Source organism: Nycticebus coucang, chromosome 20 (genome assembly GCF_027406575.1).
Source record: "Nycticebus coucang isolate mNycCou1 chromosome 20, mNycCou1.pri, whole genome shotgun sequence".
In the NCBI taxonomy this organism is placed as follows: domain Eukaryota; kingdom Metazoa; phylum Chordata; class Mammalia; order Primates; family Lorisidae; genus Nycticebus; species Nycticebus coucang.
Window position 1 is genome coordinate 51874825 of NC_069799.1, and position 12234 is coordinate 51887058.

General features: G+C 42.6%; 1 protein-coding gene across 1 annotated transcript in view; it reads left to right on the forward strand.

Annotated features, from left to right (window-relative positions):
* PIP4K2A (phosphatidylinositol-5-phosphate 4-kinase type 2 alpha) overlaps positions 1 to 11547 on the forward strand; it is a 167618-nt gene extending 156071 nt beyond the window's left edge. The window contains exons 7-10 of the mRNA XM_053572382.1: positions 3254 to 3367; positions 6820 to 7063; positions 8405 to 8508; positions 11192 to 11547. Of these exons, the coding sequence (XP_053428357.1) occupies positions 3254 to 3367; positions 6820 to 7063; positions 8405 to 8508; positions 11192 to 11272 (543 nt within the window). The 3' untranslated portion in view covers positions 11273 to 11547. The remainder of the gene's footprint in view (positions 1 to 3253; positions 3368 to 6819; positions 7064 to 8404; positions 8509 to 11191) is intronic.
* The last annotated feature ends 687 nt before the right edge of the window (positions 11548 to 12234 follow it).

Genomic DNA, 12234 nt, shown 5'->3' on the forward strand with positions numbered 1-12234 from the left:
TTTTTTTTTAAGACATGTTTTCACTCTGTCACACAGGCTAGGTGCCATGGTATCATCATAGCTCACGGCAGCCTTGAACTCCTGGGCTCAAGGGGTCTTCCTGCCTTAGCCTCCTGAGTAGTTGGGACTACAGGCACACACACCTCCACATCCAGCTACTTTTTGTATTTTTTTTGTAGAGGAGGGGTGTCTCTATTGCCCAGGCTGGTCTTTGAAGTGATCTTCCTGCCTCAACCTCCCAAAGTGCCAGAATTACGGCATTTTGCCACCATGCCCAGAAGCACTATTTAAATGTGTCACACAGAATAGTTTCCTATCTCTGCTCACCAGTTATATAGTTAAAATGCATCATCTGTTTTCTTATCTATAAAATGTGGATAAGAATAATAGTTAAGGTGTTGAAAGAGTAGATTGTGTGCATAACTTTATTTGCATGCATCGCCCTAAGTGCTAAGCACAGTACCTAAGGCTGCTACAGGTGGCAGTAGTGGCTTTTCCCCCTTCTGCACATAAGGAAACAGCTTGGACAGGGCTGGGAACCTGGCCCCTGGCCCCTGGTGGGTAAGGGGTGGAACTGGAATTGCAACCCCCATCTGTATTCATGACTCCAAAACTCTCCCTTCCCCCCACCCCCCAGCATCCCGTCTCACAGCAAACATTTGGGAAGTAGGTATTTGCAGACCAGTGTTGGATTCTGTGCTCATAGCTGCCCTGCTAAGGAGCCACCTTCACCTCCTGCTCTTTCAGTAAGCCCTTAAGCCTTTTAACCAATCTGGGTGCCCTTTTTTGAACTTGATCCGATCTAAATATGTCCCTAGTGCCTGCGAAATTCACGAGTAAGCTTAGTCATACAGTACAGGGTGTCCAGAGTTTTACGAGGTAGAATTACACTGTTGCATGAGGTAATTCTGTGGGGTGAGCCTGAAGTGGCATTCGTCTTCATTAATGTGACTTGTGTTACAAAGACACATCTAATGTGTAACTTACCACCTCGGCTGTGGTCTGTCAGCTCTGCCTTCACACAAAACCGAAAAAAGCCCTCCTCTCTTTTTCTTATGCATAAAAAATGAGTTAAGGAATTGAGGCAGATGTCTTCATCTTTTACACCCTTGCCTACACACATACCCCATCCCTATCACACAGTTACACAGAAACACCCAGGGTGTCTGCTCAGAGAATTTCTGTTCCTCTTTTTGTTTTGTTGGTAGGTCTGGTTTCAACCTTTTCTTCTGTGGTGCTCCCAATTTTGTATTTTGAGCAGTGTTTATCTTCCCACTACCCTCTGAGTCAAGTTGCGCTAAACTGCAGAACTTTGCATTTCATTCACTGTGAAACGTCATTATGTTTATAGTTCTAACAGAAGAGAAACCCTTACAGTCTGGTGTCACTGACTCAGACAGTTTGAGTCAGTGACACCAGACTTTTAACATTAATGTGCTATCTTCACATTCAGAGTTTTGTGGGTTTAATGCTTATGTTATTTTAAAATTATTACTGACAGATTTAGAAGTTAGTCTCTAGCAGACCCATCCCGAATTTTTGTAAAGAATGTCAGTGGCTCAAAGGAGTAGGGCACCAGCCTCATATGCCAGAGGTGGCGAGTTCAGGCCCAGCCCTGGACAAAAACCGCAAGCAATAAATAAAATAAATAAATAAATAAAATAAGAATGTCATTGCATTTTCATTTCCTGAAGACTCTGATCTAATTTCACTTTTATGCTGAGTCAGTCTCCCACCTCAGAATCTTAACTATTTGTGCATCTTACGTATTCATACTGCCTTATTTCCTACCTACTTTAACATCTTTCTCCTATATATGATTACAAACTCCTTTAGGGTAGAAATTTTGACTAGTTTCATTATTTGCATCTCCATACATGACAGTAATTTAGTAACTGCCCGTTGAATTGAGTTTCTGGATTTCTGAGTTTTGTCGTGCCTGCTTTCTCAAGATAATAATTTTGGCAGTAGGTAGATCTAATTCAAGTTGCAAAACTGTTCCAATTTTCTCTTTTCAACGTTAAGCAAAATTAGTAGCTAAACCTACTGATTTAGAAATGCATAATGTGTGTATACACGTGTGTGGAGAGATGTGACTGTCTCCATACATGTAGATGGACTGTCTCCATGTTTGTGGACAGATATGACTGTCTCCATACATGTGCACACTTTATAAAGTGACAGGGGAAAGTACACAGTTCACACTTCCGAAGTGGTTTGGTAGACGCACTCCAGGAGCTTCCTTTTGTTGCTCTGAATAAAGAGGGGAGTGGAGCCACGCAAGGACAAAGGAGGATGTGTCATTTCCTTGGATTATTTTTTTCATTTGGTTCACACTTATAGGAAAGAGGTTCACTGATATACAAAGAAAGGCATTACATTGGATCCCTTCCATGGTTAGCTAAAGAGGGTGGGGTTCAGTTGGTTTTGAGCTCTCCCAGAATGCAGGTTGCATGAAGTTAAATAGAATAACCCACACCGTTTTGGAATGATATTGCTGTATTATCCTATATGCTGCAGCACAAACAAAAGTTTTTTTCTGCTCATAACCCACCTTTTGATGGTCGCTGGTTTCTCTGTTCTGGTTAGCATCTATGCAGTTACTTGCCAGCTCACCCTCTTATTTGTAAAAGGTAGAATTTCTCATCTTAATACATTTCCTTGGATGTCATCCATATGAGAAGAGAATTACCTCCTGGGTAGAGTGGAGGATAGGAAGGTTTGGAAGGGCAAATGTCTAACCTCTAGTCCCATGTTCTCCTTGACCCAGAAAGTCAATATGATCATGGAGGCAGCTTTTCTAAGACAAGATGACATGTTATTTGTAATGTGAACCCTCCAAGGCTACACAAAAGTGTGGGAGGGAGGGAAGGATTTGGGTTGAACTGGGAAGAAAATTGAGGGTTCCTGACATATTCTAAGAACACAAATTCTATACTTAGAAAACTAATTGTAAGGAAGTGAATTTAAGAAAGCAGTCAGGTTCATCCCTATGAAAAACATGATGGGTGTTACAAAAAGCTTTTTGACCTGGCCTTTGACCTCCATTTCTTGTGATAATCTTTCCAAAATGTTTTAGCTCAATGGTGCCCCCTTGTGGGACTCAGGGTGACTCCCACTTTATTGCCTTGGGTAAGACACCCCACCCCACCCTAGGCAGTGGACAGGGCAGACTTCAATGTCCAGGGTTGGAAGGGGTATGTGATTTTTAGATTTTGCTCAAGCTTCTTTCTTATTCTTTAATTTGTTTTAGGCCAAAGAACTACCAACCTTGAAGGATAATGATTTCATTAATAAGGGCCAAAAGATTTATATTGATGATAACAACAAAAAAGTTTTCCTGGAAAAACTGAAAAAGGATGTTGAGGTAAGAACAGTCAGTATAAAGGACAACTCCACTGTATAAGTGACAACAGGGTTTGGGGAGCTTTTTAAACCTTCTATTAAACCTGCAACAAAAGCAAATACATATATAGTAGAACCTCTGTAAGTTGACTGCCCGAGGGACTGCAATAAAAACTGGTCAACATGCAGAGGTTCACATAAGGAACTTCCATTGACGTTCCATTGAGCACATGTGGTATATGTCCCGTCTATGAAAATTGGGTCAACTTAAGGAGGTGGTCAATGTAGGAAGGTAGTCACAGTGTGAAAATTTTCATATCATTAAACACAAAATTTAAATGATTAGAGCCAAAGAATGAACATCATACATTTGATTATATTCCCCACAAAGGCAGAAGCAGTATTATAATTTCCTTTTTAATCTTCTAATAGCTCTTTGTATTGCAAGACAGATTGACTAAGTTCTTAATTTTTAAATCAAATTTTTTAAATAAGGTTTTTCACATTATTTTAACCTTCATGCTTGGATTAGGACTTAAATATTAGTTATTTGTGAAAGGTACAGTTGTCTATTTTAAACAAAAATAGATACAGTTGTTTGCTTTTATCATGTAACATTTTTTTCCTTTAAGGAACCTTTAGTTTTCCTTAGTTATCTGTTATTATTAAAATGTATATTAGTTAAGCATTTCCTCCTTACTTTGGGATCAGTTTGACCTAACTGATAATTAAGTACCCTAGGAAAACATCCTCTCTTTTGTATTTTTTTTATTTTATTTTATTATTTTTTTTTTTTGTAGAGACAGAGTCTCAGTTTATGGCCCTCGTTAGAGTGCCGTGGCCTCACACAGCTCACAGCAACCTCCAACTCCTGGGCTTAAGCGATTCTCTTGCCTCAGCCTCCCGAGTAGCTGGGACTACAGGTGCCCGCCACAACGCCCGGCTACTCTCTTTTGTATTTTTATTGATTAATCAACAAATTTTTGATACTGAGAATAATATTGTTGTAGGAATTATAGTAAGTAGCCCTTAGGGTTATCTGTCACCTGCCAAAAGTTTTTTCTGTTGGCTGTATCTCATTATGCTATTTAGACTCAAATAATGTAACTCAAGCAATTTAAATTTACAATTGAATTACAGAAGGATCCTCTTTGCCTTTTGTTGTCTCTAATAATGCTGTTGATTAGAGAATTCGATAATCTAATCCCATACATGGCTCTAGCACTTAGCTGTTTTGTCGGAATGGAAGCAAGGCATAAAGTATTCTTTCATTTAAAAATATTCTCAGTAGCTGATAACAGTGTCCTTAGTTTTGAAATTCATGCAGAAGCATCATTAAATTTTTAAGCAGGTAATTGTGGTGAAGCAGCTTGACATCTGATCTTGATAATGAGCCTAGAATTTAATCTAGTTTTTTTTCATGCTTTTTAACTGGCCTGTTAGAGTTTGACTGCAGTTTTTTCACCATTAAGCATTATCAAGCATTATTATTAAGTATTATTTTTCCCTACTAAGCATTATTAAGCAAATTATTAAGCATTATTTTTCCTTAATGCTTTAAGAAGGAGATCAGAGTTTCTTACAGCTCAGTCTACTCTCTCCTTAGCTTTGAACCCTCACGTTCTCCTTTGTGTCTCTGTACCCCATGGTGCTTAGTTCTCTCCCACCTCCCTGGATCCTCTTAAAGCAGGGCTGTACCTGAGAGCCAGCTCGCCGGCTGGGTGACAGGACTGTGTTAGTTCAGGGTTCAACAAGACTTTACTGTGGGGTTTTCTCCAGCAGCCACAGCACTGGAATTCTCTGCCAGCTCAGCTGGAGTAGACACCCCCACTAATATACCCCTGACCAGGTCCACCATGAAGCCCAGCCATCGCCATGATCTAGGGGAGGTAAGTGGTCTCTGACCACTGGGAAGGAAGTCTGGTTGAGGGAGGTAGAAATGGAAAGTTGGTTCTTGTGATTATGCAATGGTGGAGTCTGGGGAAAGGCTTCAGGGAGGAGCATCTGCTTTCCCTGACTCTGGGGCCCAGAACACTGAATTGAAGCATGGTGGTGAGCGGGACCTCCACACTGTATAGATAAGGAGTTTGCCTCTATTTTTAAACAAACAGGTTTCTCCCACCTTGCTTAAATATCTGAATGCATGATTTGTGCCATTTCTTTTTTTTCTGAGCTCAAAACAGGGAAGTTTTAGCTGGCCCCCAGGAATTCATGATCGGAAGGCAACAGAATAAGAGCTCGGGAAGGGATGATGGCAGAGCAGGACTGGGGCTGGTGGAAGTTGGAAGGTCTCAGGAAACAGCTGGAGAGCAGAACACAGAAGCAGGCATGTGTCCAGAGGGCCTCTCCTGGTCTGCAAAGACATGTGGCTTCACTTTCAGCTCCAAGGCAGAGCTGCTTCCCAGCAGGCAGGAGGAAGAAATGGCTCTGCAGGTCTTGGCACGTTGATTTCATTTCATTTTTTAGCCAGAACTTCAAGATCTATAATTTCATCCACTTGCCCCTTATGTAAGCAAGTTCACTCCCTAAATTCTATCAGAGTAGTCCAGAGGCCAGTCAGCTGCTCTGTATCATGAGCAGGGGTGGTGCTGAGTTCTCTAAGAGTCAGGGCCATGCACCTCTATGGACCTGAGCCCAGGGTCAGGGCAGGACAAGTTCCTGTGCAGAGCCTGCCAGCTAGAGGATCAGGTAGCCGCGGCTCTGGCCAGTGGATGGGCTGCCACGTTTGCCTTCAGTAATACCAACCATATTTCAATGGCTCAAATTGTGCCAAAAGTCACATATCTTGGTGCATCTACTTAGAACATAAAAAAATCATGATCAGAAAAGTAGAAAAAAAAGGGCACAGTAGTCATGTGCACAGAGCCAGATCTGGCCCTACATTATGTTCTAGCCATGGCCAGAGAGGAGAGAGGACAGGACCCCTGGGTACACAGAGCACCTTGTAGAAAACAAAGCTCCTTAAGGATCTTGCAATCAGGAGGAAATTGGATCAGGAAAGGACTGCTCTACTGACCAGGGGTCTCACAATGCCTCTGCTGGGCAGTGGGGACCTTTGGGCCTTCATTTATTTGTGAAGCATAATGATCAAGGAGTGTACTGAATTTCAAAGTGCTTTCACAGACCATTCTGAGAGGTTCTGCTGGAAGTTACTTGGGAGGTCCCTACTTTTCCCCACTAGCCAGTCTGAATTGTTGGGAGAAACCTGCTCTTCCCTCCCTTCTCTTACTTGCCGGCTCCACTTGCTGGACACCTCTCCAGCATCCATCCCGCCATCACAGGAAAATAACACAAGCTCTGAGCCAGCCTAGTGTGAGGCTGCATTTGCAGCCAGAGAAATGGCCTGGGAGTGTGTCTGGCCCAGGCAGGGTCCTCACAGCCCTCCCCTCTGCGTGCTGTCCTGAGCTTGCCTTGTAAATCCCAGCTTTGGTATTTAAGGTTATCACTGACCCCGTCGCCTTCCTCCCTCCCCAGTTTCTTGCCCAGCTAAAGCTCATGGACTACAGCCTACTGGTGGGAATTCATGACGTGGAGCGAGCCGAACAGGAGGAAGTGGAGTGTGAAGAGAACGAGGGGGAGGAAGAGGGAGAGAGTGATGGCACCCACCCTGTGGGAACCCCTCCTGACAGCCCAGGGAACACGCTGAACAGCTCACCACCCTTGGCTCCAGGGGAATTCGATCCTAACATCGATGTCTATGGGATTAAGTGCCACGAACGTAAGCTTACTATGGACTCCTAGCACAAGGAGTGGTTTGATTTTTGCGTTGTTCTTTTCACTCCAGTGCCAAGTGCGCTGCCCTGTAAGACTCACTCTCCAAAGACCAAATAAGTGGATTTGGGGACAAGAATATGTGAAAGGTAACTGATCTCCAGTGCGGAAATGTTATGTGATCAGGTCTGTGAATTTGGTAATGTTCAAGGAATAGAGTGAAGCCACAAATACTTTATATGTGCAGTGCCCATATATACACACTTACATAAATACAATGTACATAAGTGGATTTTTTTAAAAGGATAATCTTTTCCTCATTAGCTGCTCTTTTATCTAAGTCAAAAGTATCAAGAATCTGTGGTCCACTATGACCCCCAGGCAGCTGTCTCTTAGGGCAGCATGCCTTTGCCATCAGCTCTTACCCTTGCAGAGACACATTTGCAGCTGTGTCTGCCTCTGCCTTCCAACCCCACAGAAGGGTCTGTGGCCCTCTTTAGAGTCTGATCAGTCTTAATCCTCACTATCCAGATATCCAGTATTTCAGATATTTGCAAGAATATTACAATCTACCTTAGCTCCATGTCTATGAAAAACCCAACATATTTTAGTGATATAATAAAAGCAACCTCTTTTGAGTAATGAAGTGTTGCTGATCAATATTTTAAAAAAGAAAATCTTTGATGGCATATTAACCAAGGGGTTTGAGTTGTGTTTTGTTGTATTTCTATTTTGATCACTAAAATTATGTCTTTATCACAGAAAATTAGATATTGTCAAATGTATTTTTCTTATTGTTCCTAAATGAAACAGCATCATGTTTTTGGAAATGTAGAGAAAATATGTATTGGAGATGATATGTGCCATTATCCAGTTCTAATTCTATATCTAGTGGGAATTATGAACAGCATCTATCTAAATGGTAGATAAGGATTAAGGAGTGTAATTAGTTCTACTTGTTTTATATTTAAAAGAGCATTTTTATTTATACTAAAGCAATATACAATCATTAAAGAAATTTCAGATTAACAAAAAATAAAAATGAAATACTCAGTCCTACCCTTAGACCCCCTCTGGTAATATCCTAAGCTATAATTTTTTGTTTCGGTTTGCTTTGCTTTGCTTTTTAAAGGAGAGGCAAGCTGGTTATTTGGTTGGGCTTCATAGGAGTTGTGTGGGGTTTATTTCCATCCCTGTCCCACTGATTCCCTCTCACTCCAGCCTCACTTCTCCTTCTCTTGGCAGCTCTTGCTGTCCCCAGGGTTGGCATTTGACTGGTGATAGCGCCTCTCATCCTCTCAGCTCCTCTCATCCTCTCAGCTCCTCTCATCCTCTCGTTTCTTGACAGACTCTCCTAGGAAGGAAGTGTACTTCATGGCCATTATTGACATCCTTACTCATTATGATGCAAAAAAGAAAGCTGCCCATGCTGCAAAAACTGTCAAACATGGCGTGAGTATCTCCATTGTCTCCTCCTCCCTCTCTGGGGTCCTGGATGTCCTCAGTCCTGCAGGGCCCACTCCTTTCTATTGCCTGGCTCCTTTCTACTGAGCTGTTAAAGCCCTTTAGTGATGCTTGTTCCCTGCAGGGGGCAAGTTCTTAGTGCAAGACTCAGAGCCAGCAAATGCTAACTTCTCATCTCTGCTCTTACTGAGACCCCCTGCGGTTTCTGGAATCACTGGTGCATCTCTTTTCACACACTGGGGATTCTTCCTTTTCTTTTAATGGACAGGATCTCACACACTCACCAAGGCTAGAATGCAATGGTATGATGGACTCTTACTGCACCTTTTAACTCTTGGCCTCAAGGGGGCCTCCTGCCTCAGCCTCCAAAGTAGCTGAAACCACAGGCATATGCCACCACAGCTAGCTAATTTTCCTATTATGCAGAGAGATAGGGTCTCCCTGTGTTGTGCAGGCTGGTCTTCAACTCCTGACCTCAACTGATGCTCCCATCTCAGTTCCCTAAAATCCTAGGATCACAGGCATGAGCCACAGTGCCTGAAAATACACTGGGGATATTAATAGCCACATGTATCACTAGATTATTATACAAATTCTCCTTTGTTTGAAAAAATGTTCCAGAGATAAAAGTGCTGAAGATAGTTAAGTGTTTTAATATGAAATAGAACTAAAGCACAGTTCTCTGCTTAAGATATTTTAAAAATAAACTGAATTATAGGCCTTTCCTTGGAGTCGTGTTTTTTTTTTCCTACTACAGAAGTCTTTAGAGTGAAAATCAAAGTTTCAGTATATTAATTCATTACCTTTACTGTGCTTACCCAGAATTATGACTATTCCAGGGATATGTTAACTAGTTGAATCCCTGTGACAAACCTGTGAGGGAGACATTAGGGCACCCCCTTTTGTCAGTCAAAGAAACTGAGGACAGTCAGGAGTGACTTCCCAAAGTGCACATCTAGGAGGGTGCAGAGAAGGGATTCCCCGCTCCAGGACCCAGCCCTCTCCAGTGAGCCCCTACTCATGACTGACTTTATAATGAGTACCTATTTGCTCCTTGCATTGTGGTTTAGCTTTCCGGATGTATTAAAAAATCATAAAAGAGCCCATCCCATAGAGATGGGTTTGCTAACCCTAGAAGGAGAGGTGCCTTCCATGGACACTGTAGAGCTGATACACTAAAATCAACAAACTCAAACATTTTTTCTCTTTTTAAAAATGATAACCCGCCTAAAAACATATTCCCTCTGCCACAGAAATATTTCAGGCACATCATCCACAGCTCTGGCGTCCTTCTGTGTGCAGACCCAACTGGCTGAGAGTGTTGGTACAGCAGTTAGCACTCAGACGGCACCTTCTGAGTACTATTTTTAAACTGTCTCTGTGCCAGAGGCACTGTCCTCTTTCCCTGATTATGAGGCCAGTTCAGGAGGTTAAGGGAGCAGTCTTCAAAGGCCCCGGGGCAATTCTGAGGCTCACCTCTGCTTGAAAACCACGAGTATATTGCAGAGTCAGAACCAGGTGCAATCCCTATTTCACCTTCCCCACTTGTATGCCCTGAAGGGGCAAAGTTCCTTCAGCTGATTCAGGGCTCCTAATGCCTTGCATGATGGGATTTTATGGGGGGATATATGAGATGACTATGCCAAACGCTTTGCAAAAGTTTATCCTGGTATCAGACAGCGTATGAAATTGAAGGGAACCTTCAGCAGGGTGCCACCCTAGTCTCCCTGGTAAGTTGCTAGTTCAGCTCCATAATAGACCCACTAAAACCATGGGCCCTTTGCTAGAATAAGGCATTATTTGTGCCTTGTGGTGGTGCTGTCTAGGACCTTTCACTGCCTTCAAGATCTGGACTCCTCTGTGGAGACCCCAACAGCTCAGGATAGGACATTACAAGTTACCCTGTGAACACAGGTATGTAAAAATAGCACCTGGTGACTTAGTAAAACTCTGGTCTTGCCTCCTGCAGCTCAGACAACTGGCGAGTGATTCTCTTTAGTGTGCTGGCCAGCACTGCGCATCTGATCATGGAAATTCCCCTGCTGGACTTCTGCAAGGGGGCGGGCTTGGCTTCTGTGAGGGGGGAACAATGGCTCTCCTGTGCCTGCTGCAGAGAGAAACAGCCCCTGTCCCCGAGAGGGAGATGCAGCCAGCAGTGCTGTGACCCACCTGGGTACGGTGCAAAGAAGCCTACTGCTGCTATGGTGACTCCCTGTTTTTGAGCACTGAACTCCTTAAACTAAGGGGATACTAAAGAATTAACGCAATCCTTAATTCATTGATAAAGGTTTCCTTTTTTGCCAAATGTTGGCATTCATGTCATTCTCAAGTTGTCTCCATTCTGCCTTCTATAAAATAAAAGTATTGTCCCTGTGCTTTCTAAATGATTCCACTGTTTGATAGGAACATCCTAAACACAGCTAATTTGATTTTTCTTCTTAAGTTGCCACAGTTGCTGTGTTTGAGATAATAGCATTTTTGGTGCTCTTTGCCTCATATTCAGAAAACCTTGATTACTCAGCCACATAGCTAAGGTATTTTGAGTTATGTTTGAAAAGGCTGCATAGATTTAAAAATGGCTCATTTTATATTCAGCCACAACTAGAAATAGCTGTAGCTATTGAGTAGTAATCTGGGGGAAATCATCAATATTCCCTTCCTTTATAAACAGGCTGGTGCGGAGATCTCAACCGTGAACCCAGAACAGTATTCAAAGCGCTTTTTGGACTTTATCGGCCACATCTTGACGTAACCTCCTGCGTAACCTCGGATGGACATGAGCGTGGGACGGACAGAGGTCGCTTCAGTGTAGGAAAAAAAATGAAAACCAAATTCAGTGAAGCACTCATCTTGCAGGAAGCAAACCTCCTTATTTACATCTGCAGGCCAAGATGACTGATTTGGGGGCTCCTTGCTTTACGGCTGCCTGAACCTTCCCAGCATTGTTCTATTTGACTTGTGTGTGTGCGCGTGTGCGCGCTCATGCGTGTGCATTTTAAAGTCATTAAAACAGATCCGCTTCGGTCAGAATGTGTTACGAGGAAAACCCTCTGATTCCAGCTGTGGCCGAATGAATGAAATGAATGAATGAATGAATGAATGAAGACATGAATGCACATATGTGGGAGGAGGGGAAGAAATGCATGTTGGAGCAACCATGTGGGCATCACATGATGAACTGTGGATCGGTTTATTTTTGAGTTGGAAAGATGTGAGACAGTATTCATAATAATAATGCAGATGATAATAATGATGATAATAATAATGATGATGATTAAAGGGAAGAAACTTAACTACAAATGTTACACTTCTACCCCTCACGCAGACACTCCTTTATAATTATAACCCAAGCCCCCAGCACTGGATGGAAGGAACGCTGGCATCTCTGCGTGTACTGGTTCAGGGTTCTGTCCTTAACAGTGTCCCCTCCTCCACCAAGGAGTTGATGTCCCAGTGACTCTGTCTATACATTTTCACCTCAGTACGTATGTCCAGGAAAACTGCTTACTTCTCTCTTTTCTTGCCTGGAACCTCTGCATCGTTACAGTATAGGAATTAATGCTACAAAATAAAAACAAAGCTTACCTGAAAAGTGCATAGTTTGGGGCAATGGTATCTACATTTCCCACTATGGGAAGATGAGCAAAGTGTTCAAACTCAATTCTGTTTCAGAATGCAGATCTGAATTATGTTTATGTTCAACCATTACTAGCA